This window comes from Panthera pardus, unplaced genomic scaffold (assembly GCF_024362965.1).
Source record: "Panthera pardus isolate Hobbes unplaced genomic scaffold, ASM2436296v1 HiC_scaffold_13, whole genome shotgun sequence".
NCBI classification, from domain to species: Eukaryota; Metazoa; Chordata; class Mammalia; order Carnivora; family Felidae; genus Panthera; species Panthera pardus.
Window position 1 is genome coordinate 202632425 of NW_026526688.1, and position 19344 is coordinate 202651768.

The 19344-nt window shown below is 48.2% G+C and overlaps 1 protein-coding gene across 1 annotated transcript in view; it reads right to left on the reverse strand.

The window, feature by feature from the left end:
- HTT (huntingtin) overlaps nt 1-19344 on the reverse strand; it is a 147581-nt gene that overhangs the window by 83875 nt on the left and 44362 nt on the right. Inside the window, exons 11-25 of the mRNA XM_019453826.2 lie at nt 19081-19161; nt 17380-17723; nt 14600-14723; nt 14230-14348; nt 12322-12433; nt 11931-12068; nt 10940-11098; nt 10752-10849; nt 9800-9939; nt 8782-8845; nt 8433-8533; nt 5435-5581; nt 3563-3683; nt 2072-2148; nt 433-584 (exon numbers count right to left, since the gene is read on the reverse strand). Of these exons, the coding sequence (XP_019309371.2) occupies nt 433-584; nt 2072-2148; nt 3563-3683; nt 5435-5581; nt 8433-8533; nt 8782-8845; nt 9800-9939; nt 10752-10849; nt 10940-11098; nt 11931-12068; nt 12322-12433; nt 14230-14348; nt 14600-14723; nt 17380-17723; nt 19081-19161 (1977 nt within the window). The remainder of the gene's footprint in view (nt 1-432; nt 585-2071; nt 2149-3562; nt 3684-5434; nt 5582-8432; nt 8534-8781; nt 8846-9799; nt 9940-10751; nt 10850-10939; nt 11099-11930; nt 12069-12321; nt 12434-14229; nt 14349-14599; nt 14724-17379; nt 17724-19080; nt 19162-19344) is intronic.

Genomic DNA, 19344 nt, shown 5'->3' on the forward strand with positions numbered 1-19344 from the left:
GCTACGCCCTCCGCCTGGTGTTTAAAGAGAGCGATGATGGCCACTCTGGGCAGCCACTGTACTTAGTTTACGTGCGTCACCCGCTGAATCCACACGTGACTTGTGAACGGAGCCCACACACCGCCCTTCTTACAGCCGTGGTGCCTGGGACTGTGCCTGGCACATGGTGCCCACTAAAATGAAATTAGGAACAGGTTTACCTGTGGCTGAGGGGCTGGGCAGGAAAAGGGCTCCCTTAAAACAGTCGGCCCAGAACAGATGCCTATAGCTCACATCCACGCATGCTGCTGACGTCGGGACCTCTGACGAAGGGCTGGAGCCATCCTGGCGACGGCCTCACGATATTCTCCTTCGCGTGCGCACCACCCCATCCCTCAAAAAGAAACCTACAGCTCTGGACCCGAAGCCCCTGCTCCACCTCCGAGCCACTACCTGCGAGCAGGTTTCCGGCCAGCACCAGTGCATCCTGGTGCGCTGCGAGGTCCAGCGGGAACCAAGCTGACGAGAGCAAGGTGAGGATGACCGTGGCCATGCCAACAGTACAGCTCTTCCTGGACTCACCGGACACGCTCAGCGGGGGTGCCCTGGAAGCCAACACGGGCAGGTCAGATGACAAAAGCTGTAAAGCAGTCTTGCCTTCTCCCGTGAACCACGAAGGCCTATCACCGTACGCTTTGTACCAGCTCACAAAGCGATTTTACTATTGTTAACTAACATCCTTCCTGCACATACACCTCAGCTCCACAAAAATCAGAGAAATGGAAACCAGGTAGCACATCTGATTAAAACTACTGAAACTGCTTACTTTTATAACTTTTTAACTTTCTTCGAATTTTGACTTAGCATATTTTACTCCAATGCCAAAGTAGCCCAGAGTCAGGTCAGGCACTGGATCTATGACCAGAAACCACAGCTGCTCAGTAACTACCTGTGGACAGAGGGAAGCAATCATTCTAGACCGGAGGATGCAATCCATCCACTCCAAGCAAATGTTAGCTGGTCATAGGCTGACACAGACACAAATCTGCAGGTTTACTTTAACGAGGGATGGTGAGGGGCGCCTGGGTGGCTCAGTCGGTTGAGCATCCAACTTCGGCTCAGGTCATGACCTCGCGGTTCGTGGGTTTCAGCCCCGCGTTAGGCTCTGTGCTGACAGCTCAGAGGCTAGATAGAGCCTGTTTCAGATTCTGTGTCTTTCTCTGGCCCTCCTCCACTCACACACTCACTCTCTCAAAATAAATAAATAGACACTAAAAAAAGATTTTTTTTTTTTTTAAAGTGATGGTGAGCCCTGGGGCATCCGGGTGGCTCAGTCGGTTAAGCGTCCGACGACAGCTCAGGTCATGATCTCAGAGTTCTTGAGTTCAAGCCTCGCGTCGGGCTCTGTGCCGACAGCTCCGAGCCTGGAGCCTGTTTCAGATTCTGTGACTCCCTCTCTCTCTCTGCTCCTCCCCTGTTCACGCTCTGTCTCTCTCTCAAAAATAAACATTGAAAAAAAAAAAACCGATGGTGAGTCCCAAAATTTTTCTCAGTCATTGGTACACACAGTAAAAGCTTATTTCTTAGTGTCACAGGAGACTTGAAATTATTTCACAGATGCTATTAGGGCCATCTCCTGGAAGAAAATCATTTTTAAATGACAAGTGCTAATATAAGTACGAGTTCCTAAATTACACACTGTAGCTCATCGTGATTTTGAATGATAGGTCATATTATTTGGTTTCAAACAAACAATGTTTCCAAATTTCTAACACACAGCGAAGACTTTTGGAGAGAAGCCAGTTAGAGACGTCTTGCCAACATATGTGAATTCCCCACAATGAATCTACAAGTCACACCCTGAAATCCCCCAAAGCACTGACAAGTGGGCGACTGACACCCACGGGAGTCACAGCGAATTCGGATCTTTAGGAGCTCTGTCACTAGCTAAAAGGGCAGAGCCCAGCATTCTGCTGGGTACTTTTCCAAAAGGTCAAACTGATACAAGATTTAAGAAAGAAACAAGGAGATCCCAGTAACGATGTCTGGATCACGTAAGTGAAGACAGCCACATGCTGAGAACAATACATACCCACAGTGCCAGCCTAAACTCCAAACGCAGACTGGAAAGGCAGTGGAAAGAAGACACAAAGCCTCGCAGCATCCGAACTGAAGAAGGAAAAGACAGGAAAATCACACCCACGCACCGAAAAGTGTTTATCAAACTGACCCTCCTTTTACCCTTTACAGAAAGTACAAACAATGAAAACAGAATTGAGATCTGTGTCTCACGATATGTGTCCTACCAGGGGACTGATTCGTCCTTCAAGGGCAGAACTGGACAAGTGAGACACAGGCGCTAAGGAGGGACCGTTCTATGCCGTGACGGGAGGCCGGCAGCCGGCACAGCCCTTCTGCTCACAGTGGCAATGGCCCCACGCCCTCCCCATGCCCTGGTCTGCTCCGTGCTGGAGGGAGCTCACTGATGTCCACCTCCTGACCAGGCCGCAAGAGGCACAGGACAGGGACCCTCTCTGTGTTTACATCCCAAGCCTAGAAGAGTGCCCGACACATGGAAGCCACAATAAATACAAATAAATGAAGCTTATGATAACTTTAAACAAATCCAGGGAAGACCAAACTACAAAGAGGCCAAACAATATTAAGGCTTAAAAGGCACTATATACTTATCAAGACAACCCAATCATAATTGTTGGGATTTTTCTACAATATGCAAGTATTTCTTCTGCCACATAAAATAAACGACGGGGGAAACAGCAAATTAACGCAACTTTGTATGATATCCTCTATTCCTGATTATGAAAGTCACCCTTGTTCATTTTAGGAAATTTATAAGTATCTGATAAAATATGAAACAAAAATCGTAGTCCTAAAATCCACTTTGGCCATTTTCTGCCAGTCGTTTTCCTGAGTATGAGAAACGTACATGTGTGAATACGACTTTTCCCAACAGAGATCGGACTGTACATAATCACACGTGGCCTTTGGTCTCTCTATTGTAACCCAGATTCCGTCTCTCTACAGAATGAAAAACTCTCCAAAGCACCACGATGACAGGTGTGTGAACCTTCTGCTGCACATACAGATCTCCGTCGTAATCGGAATGGGGTCACCCTTGCACTCTTGGATGCAACGGCTCTTTTCCACGTCAGTGTCGCAAACGACGACACGTGTAATTACACCGCACAGAAACCTTTGCTGGTGTGTCTGCTTCTTCCCCGTAGCGCCCATCACACACTCACCGAGTCCGTTACATCAGAGGCAGTTTGAACTTCTGACCCGTTACCAACCCGGATTATGGGAGTGTTTATTCTCATTCTCATGTCTTCCTACACTGGCTGAATTTTTTGACAGTGAGCACGTGTTACTTTCATCATCAGAAACAAAATGGCTGTTCGCACGCCCACTCCAATAAGCCCAGACTCTGCTCCCTGGGACACAAGTCCTAGGGAATAAGCCCCACACAGAAGACCTCGAACGCAAGCACCTCCCGTCACCATTAAAAACCAACCGCACAAACCACCCACAATCAATCTCGAGAACACCGACCCAGGGGACTTACTGTAAGTGCTCGGGTGGTCGACGTGACCAGCTCGTGGGAAACTGCCGCAATGACTCTCGAGAGGTTATTTTCCACAGTGACGTCTGTCATGCTCGGCAGTAGGTTATAGCCTCTGTATATTCTAAGAAGAAAAACACGGAAACACGGAGACTTCAAATCTACCACTAAAGCTTACGGTAGTTTCAAAATGCAAATGGCATTTCAAAGTTTAAGATTAAAGCCTCTAGGAAGTTACAGCAGTCCTGACTCTGAGGTGAACGAGAGGCTAGACACACACCCGGTCACTGCGATCCCTACCCTCCTGCGGCCACCCCATTGCAGCGCTCCCCCCCACCACAGCCTCGCCTGAAATCTCCCCACCTGCCAAAAGCACCCATTTTTCAAACTCCGAAGTTGGAAGAAATCCTTCTGGAAGCTACCCTGATTCCAGGAAAGAAGAAAGCATTCTCCCCAGTGCAGGAGCACCGCGGACTCTCCGTCACCCCTCTCCTGGCACATGGACTTCAACCCTTCGTGAAGCTACGTGCAGGCCGTCCGCCCCCTGCCCTACCAGCGGGGCCCCCGCGGGACTAGTGCTGGGTTCGCTTCTGAATCCCTCGGGGTCCTCAGGTCCCAGAAATGAATCTCAGGAGAATAGTTCTTTTCTCTTCTCCCATAAATTCCCCAACGGCAGGTGGCAAAGTCACGGGCAGCCACCACGGCCACCACAGCCACCTCGCCGAGGCCGGAGGCGGGAGGGGGAGATTCGGGGCCGCGGCCAGTAACCGGTGCCCAGGCAACGTGCCACTCCTCCCTGCTGGCACTGAAATCGTCACTTTCTGAAATGACCCTCTGAAACGGCAGGTTACCCAAGGTTTGTTCAGCCCCTGACGACCAGATACTCACATGTGGCTTTTGTTTCTTCTGTTAAAGGAATATTTACCCTGAATAAATTGTCTCTCTTTTCAGAGAGAAGAAAATGCCACTTCTTAGGGTAAAAAAAAAAAAAAAAAGCGGGTGGGGGGGCAGAGGGGTGAGGGATTTCTCTGAGAAAATTATTTTCGTGTGTTTTTCTAAAGCAATCTTTACATGAGGAGAGAAAATATCTAGTTAGGAACGGCTTCAAAATCCGACAAGCCGAGTTTCAAATTCAGAGCAAACTTCTCCGCTTCGACGCCACTTAGTCCAAGCTTTTTAGAAACTGCCGCTAACAGGAGAGTCACAAACAAAGCTCATGTTTCAAATAGCATTTAAAACCGAGCGTTAAAACGGCATGACGTCTCTCCTCGTATCGCTTCTGCAGGCGTCTGTGCAGACTCAGCCTCTAAGGAACCCTCACTCCCTGGGAGCGGTTCGGCTCTGGTGGCTTCCTCCGTCCCCGCCGCTGACCCGAGACCAGCTGGGGGGCCGTGGGCACCACCCGCGGGGCGTGCCGGAGCTCGCACGATAAACGTGACGGTGATCGCTGCAGACCGCCCAACTGCCGCTGCCACTCTGTAACCGCCAGGTCGCCTCAAAACGAGGGGCCTGACAACCGAGCTGGACTCCGCACCAGCAGCGCAAGTTAACTGAGGAAACTTAACGGACAAGTTTTTAGCTGAGACCCAGCCCAGGAGTCACACACGAAAACACACTTCTTGGTACGTGGCTGGTAACGAATGGATCACAAGATGTCTGATGTCGCCACCGCGACGGTGGCAGAGTTTATCAAGTGAAGAGGCGGGACGGCACATCCCGAACAGAGAACTATCCCACCGAAGGAGACCACCTACTCGAACACTCTCACCTAAAGCTTCTTCTCTAGAACACACGTTAGAGACTAAAGCCCAAAAGAGAGGCATCGGGAAAGGGCACCTCCTCCCGACGACCTCAGGACGCACCCGGCTCATGTACCTGGTTATGGTGCTGACGGAGAAGTGAGATGGGGGCTGAGTCTCGTGCATGAGAAGTTTCAGGTAAACGCTGCTTTGGTCTCTTGCCACAGCCACCACTGGGTCGGCTTGTCCTTGGTCACATTTATAAAACAGCTTCGGGACAAGCCTAACATAAAAGTAAGGTTTATTTACTTAAGAAAAGTATCTGAAACTCACCTGGGATTCATCACCCTTCTCCATCAAGGTGGTTAAGCCTGAAACACGGTCTACCCACAGACCACCACCTCCCTTTTTCAGGGTGGCATTCCAGCACGCCAGAACAGGGGGTTCCAATCACAGGACCGATCACCCCCACACAAATCACACCAACTCTGAAATAACTAGGTGCTGTACTTCCTTTTTGTCTGTACCTTTCTCTACATACAATAAAATGCTCTGATTTAAAGTTCTCTTTCGGGGGCGCCTGGATGGCTCAATGGGTTAACCATCTGACTCTTGACTTCAGCTCAGGTCATGATCTCAGAGTCGTGGGATCGAGCTCCATGCTGGGCATGGAGACTGCTTATAAGTTTCTCTCTCCCCTTCTGCCCTTCTCCCACTCCCACGCACGTGCACAGGCCTGCATGTGCTTTTTCTCAAAAAAATAAATAAAAAATAAAGTTCTCTTTCTAATCATCTTGAGCACCATGAACAAGTACATGAAGCCACCATCCACAGAAAGTACTGAGCACAGAGCAGATCCGAATGCCAGGGGCTGGCCCCTACGTGCTTTGCAATTCTGCCTGCAAAACTGTCCCACACGTTCCCAGATGGCAAAGCTCCGGCTGAGGTCCCTCACAAATCTAAACTCAACTCGGAAGCACAATACAGAACCATTTCGTAGAAGAACAGAAGGGCTCACTTCTGCCACTGACACTTCGTGTGCATTTTACACGAACGTACTCACACACTCATGGACGTGGCTCATAACTTATAGAAACAACTATTTTATCACATTGGTTTGCAAACCCCAGTATCCTTAATTAAGGTCACTCTCCTCCACGGAGACGTACTGATAAATACAATTTTCTTCTACGGTAAAATAAGTGGCTATCATTTACAGGAAATGGTAAAGGCCCAAAATCATTGATTAGGTAAGTCAGACAAACGTAGTTAAGTGCGTGAAAAGGTACATCTCACAAGCAATCAAAGAAATGCAAAGGACGACACTGAAAACAGAAAGGATACACATGAAATTGGAACTGTGGTTTTGAGTGGTTGGATTACAAAGATTTTTATTTCCATTTTAGTATTTTCCCTAAATTTTGTGCAGTAAACTTGTATTACTTAGAAAAGGTAAGGTTTTTTCCCCCCTATTATTATTATTTTTTAACAGAGAGCGAACATGAGCGGGGGAGAGGGGCAGAGGAGGAGAGAGACGGTCTTAAGCAGGCTCCACACGCAGCGTGGAGTCCGACTAGGGGCTCTATCTCACAGCTGTGAGACCGTGACCTGAGCCCAAATCAAGAAACAGGACGCTTAACTGACTGAGCCACCCAGGCATCCCAAAGAGAAGTTATTTTAAAATGAAAAACCAATTTCTGCCTAAACAACTGACACATATTTCACTTTTTTGGAAATGTCTGTTTTGGTGGGAAGAATCAGGCATAATCATATTCTGGTCCTAAGAGTACGAATCCAGGTATGTTTCTGGAGAGCAATTTCACAGTAAGTACCAAAACCCATAAAAAATCCACTTCTAGGTACTGACCCAAAAGAAATGAGAACATATGTCCACACAGAGTCTTGTGGGCAAATGCTCCACCAGCACAATTAATAGTAGTCAAGAAGTGGAAACAACAGCCATCTGGTGAGTGGACGAAGCAGACACGGACGGTGTCATCCACATAAAGGAACAGCGTCCGGCAACACAGGGAACGAACCGCACGTCCGCACTGTGGCATGTATGAGCCTCGAAAACTAAGTGAGAAAAGCCAGGAGCAGAAGTCCACCTACCGTGTGATCCCATTTGTAGGAAATGCCCAGAACAGGAAGTGGATTTGTGCTTGCCTGGGGCTGGGGGGTGGGAGGTGCTGCAAACGGGCACAGGATCTTTGTGGGGTGATGGGAGTGTCCTAACACTGGGGCCGTGGAGGCCGCTGCACGGCTCTGAGGGTTTGCTAGCAATCATTTAATGGTGCACTGAAAATGGGTAAATTTTAAGGGCTATAAAATCGTATGTCAGTAAAGCCATGAAAAATTTTAAAAAACAACACCAAAAAGCCTGGCCTAATAACTCAATTTCCAGGAATTAATTCTAAGGAAAAAATGTGTACATAAACATTTATGTGCAATAATATTTACTGACCATTACTGTCAAAGAAAACTTAACATTCAACCAAATAATATTTATATAAAAGCTTATCGCAACTCCAGAGTGAATTCTTGGCCACTAAGCAAAATCTCTTTTTTCGAAATGCTGCTGAGAGCCTTCCCTGCTCTCCCACTGTGGGATGTGTCACGCACTTCAGTACAGAAGCACAAGCGCACCGAATCCAGGGTGCTGCCCCCCACAACAGCGGTGCTTACGGTTCCTGTCTCAGAAGTCTGAGGGCAGAAGAGGCTAACAATACAGCAAGTGGAAATGAGCAGCTTACAGAATCACAGGCGTCTGTCTCAAGTTTGAAAAAGAGCCTCCTATGCAGGATATGCATCAAAGTGCTACCAGTGAGCATCTCCAGGGCAGAAGCTAAGGTGACTTGTACTTTCCTCTTTGACTCTTCTCTGTAGCCCAGGCTTCGGACAATGAGAGCGTGTCCCCCTGACGCTAGGAAGCTAGCACTTTTTTCCTGTTCCAGCCTCCCGGTAGACTCCTGCGGGGGTAAATACGACCTGTCCTGATGGTCTCAGAGCGGCTGAAGGTGGGCGCGCACGATCTAGGAACGCTGACCTACTCTCTGGACGTTCCGGCTTCCCTCCTCGTACCATTTAGCGCTTTCACCACGAAAGGCAGCAAAGAGCAGACACTCGGTAACTACCTCATCAGTGCAGCTGCGGCAACGTGTCGCACCCTGGGGTCTTCGTCCCCAAGCAAGTAGATGACGACGTCATGGAGCACTCGGTCCTGCAGTTTTAAAAGCTTCGGAGAGAAGGATAAGGAAAACAGGGATGACGTCCGTATTGAACTAAATTCCAGGGAAGGTATTTTGGAAGGCCAGTGAGAAGGGACTCACGATCACCAGCCTTAACCCACACATACAGTCACAACTATCACGATCTAAACTGCAGAATCAGCCTAGAACAGAGAGCGCTCAGGAAAGCCCCCAGCCCCGGGAAAGAGCAATTCCTGGAGGTGACAATGTGGCCCCACGAAAACAAACGGCTTACCCCTGTGTAATGATGGGCCCCTCTGTGTAGATTTTCTGCTTTTGCCTCCAAAAAGCTCACCAACCTAACAAAAGAACATTTTTAACGAAATAATTTAGTTACTCAACCAACACCCACTGTCGGCCTGCAAGCCTCCGACAGACGGGACGCTGGAGGCCGGCTCCGGCGTGGGCAGGGAGAGACGGTGCTTCCCGAAGCCCACAGAAGGATGAATGTGTTTAAACAAGTACAATTTATGTTCCACTCATCATTTCACTCAGTAAGAGAGCACTCAGTACACTGTTTTTCTTCAAAATAAATACAAACGTCTATTACTATGAAAGAGTCCACCTGGCCTCAGAGTGAGCTCAAACACCCACCACGGGAGGAGAGCGGGCCGTGGGGATGGGGCCGCTCACCCCTTCCTCTGCGAGGCAGAGGGGAGAGCACGCCCTCATTCCCAGAGGTGTTCTGAGGAAGAAAGGAAATAACCACGGAGGGCACCTAGCTCTGAGCCTGACACCTAACAACCACTTTATTACAGTGGCTTGAAAAAGAACCAAACACCTGGATAACATAGAAATTTCCCCTTCTAAAATAAAGTGTTGAAAGAGAAGATCTCAAACCAAACTTCCTCTTCGAAAATGAAAACCTGCAAGGCATCAATCAAGTTGTTCTGTAATCGCAAGGACGTAGAAATAGCCCATGTGACCTACATCCGGTGTGGTGAGGAGTATGTTCGTTTTCCACGAGCATGCGATTTAAGTATGAGCTCTTTCATTCCCACCATCCAGAACACTCAGATGACTAAAACTACCAGAAAGATCCACTCCTCTGCCTTATTTTAAAACCCCAGGCACAGGGCAAGCTGAGGAGGAAACAAGCATCAGCAACCCAAGCCGCCCAGACTCCCGACTCACAGGTTACCTGAGAAGCATCACCAATCAGTAACTCAATCAACCGACCCAGCCCTTTCAATTCCTAGCTCAAACTCCCGAGCAGCTTAGGTCTGCTCACCTAATGACCCTGATTCACTCACCTAAAGTCAATCTCTGCGAGCGTCTCCAAAAGCTCTGTCCTCACCAGCCAGTAGGAGCTGTCCCTCAGGCTCAGTACATCGGTGATCAGCTGCAGTCCCAGTTCACTGGAGCTACTGCTGCACAGACTCATGACACAGTGCTGGAGAACAAGGTACAGTCAGGGTCAGTCCCACCTCGTTCAAGGACATCACTCGTCCACAGACCCGCTTCCTCTTCTGACTGCAGCAGGGGGGCCACACGTTTCCCACATCACTCAGAAATGTTTATAACCCAATGTGTCCCTTTCACACAACTCTGTTTCTCTCTGCCCCCGTTTCTGTCTCTGTCTTGGCCTCTACTCCCAGACGCCACTCTCGTGACCGCTGGTCGGCATGCTAACAGGGAGCCGTGCAGCACAGCAGCACGGCTCCATTCTAAATCAAGGCTCAGAGCCAGGGCTGGTGGGGGACCCACGGCCCTCTGCTAAGGGACCGCGTTCTCCGCTGCCCAACGCGCCAGAACAGCTCCCGTGGCTGCCCCTCCTGCCCCTCCGTGCACACGCGGGCACGTCCACAACACGGGTACGCGGTGACTCCGGGCCAGAACACAGGTGACCAGGTAACATTACCGCTCACTTTGACTGGGTCTTCTATGGGCCTAAGAGAGCCGTTGGTTGTTTAATCCCACAGGTTTTACACTTAAGGTTAGCGAGATATATTTCTAAAGGGACCCTTAGAAAAGGTACGTTTTTAGCAAATATTCAGTGTTAAAACTTAAACTACACTTAATTGAGCCTTACCTTTACTGGTAATGTTATCTTTCTACAGCTGAGTGGTGAACACATACACGTCTATTATTGTTTACACCTTTAGGATGTCTGGAAATATTCAGTATTAAGCCCGATTTCAATTATAACAACGGTAAAATTTCCACTGATCAAAGAATTGATTTCTGTAAAAGATCATGCTTTACCCTCACAGCTGTGCAGGCCAACTTGCAAGTGACAGAAGATTCATCCTTCAAAGTTTTCCGCAGCAAAGGAATGCAGTCCTCCAGAGAAAATGTATTTCCTGACCAAAAGAGCAAACGGGAAACGTCTTTATGTAAACTTGAGCCTGAGAGTTCTATCTAGAAAATACCCCGAAAACTCCGAACATTACCTGTCAGAGCTCTAACGGTGCCCATCCAGTCTCCCACTTGGAAGCGGGACCTGCTCAGGGTGGAGGAGATGAGGGTCCCACAGAGAACGGCCGTGGCTCCTCTGACCTGGGGGTCTCCATGATCGATGTAGTTCAGGATGTCTGACACATATGGCTCCTCTGCAGAGAGAAAGTGCCCAGCCACTGTGCAGGCCCCGACCGTCAACTTTCTAACTCAGAATAAAAGCTTAATGCTTAGGAAAGAAAAAAAAAGGGGGGGGGTGGTGATCCAAATCTAGAAAAGACTTGAATATAGCAGCCGTGAGTGGTAGAAACTATTTTGGGGTTTAAAGATTCCAGCTTCATCATAGCCTTGATATCGCACAGATTTTCTGGATTCTAATTCCAGGTTGCCAGTCAATAATCAAAATTCCAAGATTTCACTTCAAAAAAAAGATGAGAGAAACTCAAACCACTCCACACTTACCTAATATGAATTCAAGAGCCCAAGTGTGTCCCCTCGCCCAAAGAAAGGGAGAGAACGCGGGAGGACAATTTTAGAAGTGCGGTTCCTCCCCCATTTATTCCAACATGAGAGTGTGTCCCAGAACGTGTGGACAGGAGACGGGATCTGCTGTTCTCTGCTGGTCTCAGGTCCCACTTGTCTCTGAGTGTGAACATCTGGCCTGGCTGAGTGTGACCCAAAGCAATTTGGATTATACGCGACTTGTGCTTTGGGTATAAATGCAGCATGTGTGTAAACTGGCGCTTACGCTCCCAGCTTTCTGTCGTTTTGCCACGTGTGTTCACACTAAACACTGCATCTACACGGAGTCCAGAGAGCTAAAAACACCGCTAGTCCTGTGTTTTAAACAGAGCTACAACACAGTTCAAATGCCACCAAGTAACTCAAAAAACAGATCAGTCTAAAACTAACATAGCCAAGATGATTTGAAACAGTTCTCCAAGTACTGATTCAACATGAGGAAGGAGGCGTGAACTCTCAACATACCAGGGTACTCCACGGAGTCAAGAGGTACTTTGTAAAGTTTGCTGAAGAAAGACTCAGGATGAAGGGCCACAGCGGCTCCCACACAGCTCAGTGCCAGCGCCTTCACGCTGACCCTCACGTCCCTGTCCGGAACCAACACTGCAAAGAAACCACCTCGGTCACCTTCGGCTTCAAGGCGGTAAACATGCGGTGGCCACGTAAACGAACTAGACCCAGTAACCCAGCTCCCTCAGCGTCCCCTCGCCGCTCCCGTGGGTCAGCCAAAACCAGAGCTCACGCCCAGCTTCTACTTCCTCCCTTTGCTGCACAACGAGGCACAAACTGGTCACCGTGTTGACCTTGAAACCTAGGTATTTCCTCCAATGCTGGACCTGCCCTGCTATATACGTACCATTCTTCTCCCCAGTCAGCAAAAACGAAGCCGACAGAAGGCGGACACAGTGGACAAGAGGAACAGAATCGTCATCGGTAGACTGTCCTATGTCACCTTTGATCCGGCAAGGCTACAACAGAGAAACAAGACCCTTTGTTGTCCGTCTTGTAATCAAGGAACCAATACATTCATTCATCAGTGCATTCAACAAACAGTTCCAGAGCAGCACTTATGCCGGGCGCTGGGGATACAGAGACACCCATCTCCATCATACACAAGCCTGACCTCACAGATCGTGGCGGAGCAGGATCAGAGCGGTCAGAGGCAGGCCTAACACGGGGTCACGTGGGCCGTGGCAGGGATGAGCTCAGCGTGCAGGGAGGGCACGCGGGATAGAAGGCAGCTGAGACCTGGCATCAGGAGGCTACTTGGGAAAAGACGGCATGAGCCATCATCTGCAGCACAAGGGGAAGCTACTTCGACAGAGGAAGAGCCCTAGGAATGCCCAAAGCCGAGAGGGAGCAGACCTGGCTCAGAGGGGACCTGGAAGGAAGTGCTGAGTCCACAGGATGACTGAGCATCTACAGAGGGACTAAGTACAGAACGCCCTTTCTCGCCCTCAAGGAATTTAAAATTAACTGGGAAGACACTTACCTGTAAAAAAGTAAGCAATTCAGAGATATTTTACAAACAGTTCAATGAATAACTCAACAACAACAAAAACCCAAATGTGATTAAAAACTGAGCAAAGGACTCGAATAGACATTTCTCCAAAGACATATAAATGGCCAGTCAGCACATGAGAAGATGCCCAACATCACTAATCATAGGGGACGGCACATCGAAATCCCGGTGATCTACAATCTCACACCCAACAGAATGGCTGCTGTCAAAAAAAATCAGAAAATAACCAGTGCTGACGGGGCTGTGGGGAAACTGGGAGCCTGGGCGCTGTCGGCGGGAACGTAAAATGGCGCGGCCGCTGCGGAAAACAGTGTGGCGGTTCCTCAGAAAAACCTAAAACTAGAATTACCGTGTGGTCCTGCAATTCCACTTCTGGGGACACATCACATCCAAAAGACCTGAGAGCAGGGTCTTGAAGAGACACATGCGCCCCCAGGTCCACACAGCATCATTCGCACGGGCGGAAGATGGAACCCAAGTGTCTATCAGTGGAGGAACAGAGAAGCAAAATGTGCAAATTGCGGTGCACATGTTCAGCGGGACCTCACTCAGCCTTAGAAAGGAAGGACATCCTGACACCCGCCACCACACGGGGGAACCTGGACAACATCATCCCAAGTGAAATAAGCCAGTCGCGAAAGGACAAATACTTTGTGACTTTGTGATCCCACTGATAGGAGCTTCCTGGAGGAGTCACATCCACGGGACACAAAGCAGAGGGTGGGAGCCAGGGGCTGGGGGCGGGGGCAGTTAGTGCTTAACGGGGACGGAGTTTCCGTCTGGGGAGATGGGAACAGTCCCGGGCTGGAGGGTGGTGGCTGCGCAACGTGTGGCACTTGTGCCCTGAGCTGCCCGCTTTGCGGTGGCGATGACGGCAGTTTCTGCCGTACGTATTTTACCACCATGAATAAACTAATAAATCAACTAAATGAACAAAACCAAGACAGGTTGTGAGACTATGCGTGGCCATCAGACGAAAGGCCCAATCGGTGTGAGCCAGGTCTGTCTGGGAAGGACTCTCAGTGAGGCAGACCTTCAGGCAATTCTCAAGGATTTGGGCGCACCTGGGGAGGCAGAAAGGAAGCGCACACCTAGGAAGAGGTCAGTACTTAAGGCGAAATGGCTGAGCAGGAGCTCAGAGACGGGAAAGCTGGGAGCACAGCGCACAGACAGCAGCCACGGCGGTCTCAAGCGTTCACGTGAGCTCAGAATGCTGAGTGGGCTCAGGCCTCACTACCTCACCTTGTTTTCTTGGTCTCCTGCTTCGGCAGCTTCGTCTCTTGAGACAAACGTATCCACACTGCTGTCGGAGGGCCGCCGGCTGTGGCCCATGCTTTTCAATAAATGTGCTTGCTGAAGGGCTTCAAAATCAGAGAGATTGGGACTGAGTGACAAGTTTCCAATTCAACAGCAAATATACATTTTTACACAAAGCCCACATGAAAGTATAGGACTTAGATCAAGAAAAAGGACAGTCATTCCTCAATTGATCTTCCTCATCTGCTATTTACAACTCAGAAAACCAAGACATCTTCTAGGAAGCCACGGTAAAACTGAGACGTTGGGGTCGAAAACAAGACGGCTCCATAGCGCACCGCGGAAGTCCACGTACCAGCTGCGGAGTTTCGGAAAGCATCCACGTCTTCCTCCGGAAGAATGCCCGCAGCCTCCTCATCCTCGTCCTGTGGCTGTCCGATCTGCATCCCCGAATACTGGCTGTCGGCCCCATCTAACACCTGCACGGTTCGAGAGGGGCTGGTGAAGGTTCGGATGGGACGTCACCGAGGGACAGGCTCTCCAACGTGGGTAGGCAAAGGCACAGCCAGAAATCACAGGGACCCGCATCTTATGTACTAACACAAAGGTCATTTCCTTAAATGCACAGACATGCACGCATATAAAATCCAGTTCGCTGACCACACGCTGCTACTACGTTATGAAAAGCTTCACAGCTATAAAAATTCAAAATAAATTCCAATCTGAAAATTTCTCTTTTTGACATTAAAAAAAAAAATCTTTGTCTTTACAAGAAAATTTTGTAGTAAGTCAAAAATGAGGGAAATCTTTTAGACAAAAACCTAACACTACACCAGGTTAAGCTTCGAAGTTGCTAGGACTAAATCAACTAAGTTCTGGACACAGTATGTCATCTACTTAACCAAAACTTGGATTATGATTCCATACTGCAAAATAAAATATTCGCATTCACTTGAAATCCCATGTAATTTGCCTGAAAAACTGAATGATGGAACCTCACTCCGTACACTAGTAATTACTGAAGTAAATTCTGTATCATTTTAAAAAGTCATTCCAAATCCTTACAATTAAATAAAAAACGTCAAGCTACATGTTCAAAAGCAACCCAGAAAAGAAACAATTTCCTCCACTATCCTAATTAGTTTATTAAAAAAAAAAACACAACCTTACCTCAGTTAAAAAAAAAGAAAACTTACAATGAGAAATCCTACCATGACAAAAACCAATACTTTTTGAATATCTTACTACATGCCAGGCAGGATCAAAAAGCACTTGACACGTATGGGCTCCTGTAACCTTCGTGAGCCTTAAGGCACAAGCACTGCTGTCCTCAATCTATGGATGAGAAAACTGAGGCAAGAGGGGACACAAGTGCCCCAGACTGCACAGCCAGTCAACGACAGATCCACATTCTGGTGGCTCCCTGCAACAGGCCCCTGAACCACCAGGCTGAGCTGTCTCACGAGGAAGTCCCCCAGCCCCTTCCCTTTGCTTCTTCTGTCTATGGCACTTATCACCACCTATTTATTTGCGTACCGATCGACTGATTATTGGCTTATTATCTGCCCCCCCACATACACACGCACACGCTCTAGAATAGGGACAATGAAGCTATGACCTAAGGACCAAACCTGGCCCGCCACCTGTTTTTATAAACGAAGTTTTATTGGAACGCTAGTTCATTTACGTACTGTCTATGGCCGCTTTCACACAGCAGCAGAGAGGACCATGTGACACAGGCAGTATGGCTCAGAAAGCCAAAGACCTTCGTTGTCCGGCCCAATATGGAGTTCTGCGACTCCCACTCTAGGATGTTAGCTTTCTGCGAGCAGTTCTGCATGTTGTGCCCTCTACTTATGCCCGGCCTGGGAACAATCCCTGGAGCTTAACAGGCGCTCCATGTATTTGTTCAGCAAACAATTAATGATTACATATGGGACATGGAAGTACCTCATAAACTAGAAAGAACTACGCCAACGTGGAAATTATCAAGGAAAGATGTTCATTCTCTACAGGCCAGAGAGACCCGCAGAGGCCCTACTCCCAGCACTGTTACGCAGTGAACCACTGGGTAACCTCGGGAGACCAGAAGTTTTCAGAATCTCCTATGGTCCTTCACTCCTATTTCTAACAAATTCACCAGAAATCATCCACTGTGAAGAGGCAAGATACCCATGGAAACTGGTGCAATAAACACACACCAGAATCTCCCCCCACCCCACCCACTTAACACAGTGCTCCTGACCCAGCACTCTCCCCGACCTTCCCCTCCCTGCATACTGGTCAGAACCTGCTCATGCTTTTCTTACCCACTGGTCCAGTTATTTGTCCTCCGGGGCCAGGTTTTCTAGTTAAAACCCTAACCGGGAGTGAGCTCCCTTCTCTACCCAAGGAACTCAATCTGCGTGGCCATCAGAAATCCCATGCACACGACAACTCGACAACTGCTCAGTAGGGACAGGAGACTGTTTTATCTCCTGATTTGTCATTCAATGCTTCTGCATTTATCCAAGCTAAAAAAAAAAAGTTCTTAATAAAATCTATGAACTAGTAACAGAACACTTAATAGTACAAATTGCTTAAAAAAAAAAAATGGGGTGTCAAACTCAGTCTAAACTTTTCCTGAACTTTTTGATGAGACCATCCCCGAAGTGTTTCTTGTCCACTAGCTCAGAGATCAGAAGTACTTAAATCCATGCTCTATAAGACGGGATATGTTGTAAGAGGTTTTGAAAAGCCAAAAAATATTAAAATAATGCACAGTATTAATGTTTTTAATTACAATGCATTAAGACCACAGATCTATTACCAACAGGCTCCTTACGGATTTCTTAAATAATGATTTGATCTGTGCCCAACAAGTTCTTACAGAATGTAAAATGCAGTTTTAGCAACATTCATATCATCAACTAACCTAATTTCTGACCTCCACGTTCAACACGAATGCCACTCGGCCATTTCCTTCAGTGAGGTTCTCGGGTGGGTCTGAACTCTCCATTAACGACCTAAGCTGCTGACCTCTGCGCTCTTACTAGTGAGTCACACGGGGAGAGGGAAACAGGCAGGAGGGTGTGGGTCTGGGCCTCCAGGCGAGGCCTCTCTGCAGAAACCGGGGCACCCTCTGCACCCACTTACAATTTCAGAACTGTCTGAAGGGGTCACAGCTGAATCGGGCCCTTCGGTGGTGGTCTGGGAGCTGTCACTGACTGGGGAGGAGGCCTGGGTGCCATCGTTCAGGTCCATGGCTGGGTCAGACGGGACGGCGCTGATCTGGCTCGAGCTGTGGCTCAGGATGTCCTCCTCATCCCCGTCGGTGGCAGCACTCGCCAAGTCACAGCCGGCCAGATCCACCGAGTCGGGCTGCAGCGTGTGCTGTGAGCGGGGCTGCTCGGTGATGATGTCGTGCCCCACGGAGTCGCCAGGAGTGGAGACCCCAGAAGAGGCCGCCAGCTCACCACCAATCTCACCCTTGACTGAGGCTGAAGACAAAGAAACACTCATTCCTCAAAGGGCCAGGAAAAACGTTCAACGGGGACGTTGAAATCAAATGTTCACAAAATACCCCCAAATTCACTGTCACCAAATGTTTCAACTGCAAAAAATCGTCAAATACCATGAAAATGTGAACTAGTATATTTCAAAAGCAAGACAACAGTGCATTCTTCAAACATGACTAAAATTGTGTTTCACTGTATTCTTGACTTACCTTTTTTTACTCTCTTACCATGTCATATTAATAAAATAAGGATTCTCAGCAGATAGTTTTAAATACTGTCAACATTCTGAAGTGGGATTTCACTGTCAAACCTGAAGCACGCTCAGTAACATAACCACTTCAAGTCCTTGAGCAACGGCTCCAGCCAGGGCTTGGAGCCACACAGAAAGATTTCTGCGCTTCACAGGCGGCCTGGCCTGGGACGCGAGGCGGGGCGTCTGCGCACTCTCAGCCAGCAGGGCTCGGAAACGACAGAAAGGCACCGTCTCTGTGAGGTGGGCTTTCCTCCTCCCCAGACCCTGCTCAAGACCGCTAAGCCAGTCCTACCCTCCTGTCCGGCAAATGCGCAGAGCATTTTCCTAGCTTTTTTTTAAATTCCCACTAAAAAGACACACACGCACCACATAAAGTTCACTACAAGAAGGTCTACGCCATGCTGTTACCAGGGGTCATTCCTGGAGGCCCCAAGGGCCAGTGAGCCCTTGAGCTCAACAATACTGCAGACGGCTGTAATTTTGTTTTGTTTTTGTAACTAAAAAAAAAAAAAAAAATCTATTTCTACTTTGTACAAGTGAATAGATAAATAATCACCACTGGAACTTTTCAGATTTTCCTTCCCAAATACCATAGCCTTATTTCAGCTGTCTAAAAATAATCTTTTGGATAGGACTGTACAATCCAAACCACTCTCATTTAATCCAGTTATCAGTATCTTAAGCAACGCTTATCACTCATAAAGTGAATAAAGAATCTGTAAGAAATGTAAATTTCTTTCAAGTTAAACTATCCACAATTTTAATCCCATTTTACCCTCACAATCCCTGAAATTCATGAGACACTTACCTACCATCCCCTACTACATAAGAAGACTTATGCTCAGGGAGCATAAACCTAATTTTAAAAGAGCCTCAACCAAGGAAAATAGCAAGTATTTGATGCAAGAAAACACACAGACACGTTTCAAAGTAAATGCTCGAAAAGAAGCATGGGTTAGCCGCCATTCGAGCGAGCTGGCTTCACCGCTACCCCTCAGGAGGGGCAGGACAGGGGTAGGGAAGGTGCAGGGAAGGGGCCAGTAGAGAGGAGGGAGGGGAGCACCACTGCCCCTCCCTCAGAGCTACCTGCGAAGGCGGGGCTGCTGCCCTCCGACCTGGACTCGGAGTCATCCTCCAAGGCTGCTGCGTCTCCGAAGAGCACTTTCCCTAGGAAATGATGTAGCAAGAGTCCTTAAGCTTGCTACACGAAGGACTTTAAAAATCAAACAGATGCACATTCTAAGCGGCAAATCATAAGCATATTTAGTTCACTCTCCCATAGAAGAGTATATGAAATATATTTTTAAATAAAAGTATTTTTATACGTCTAGTGTGCTAAACACAAAGAAG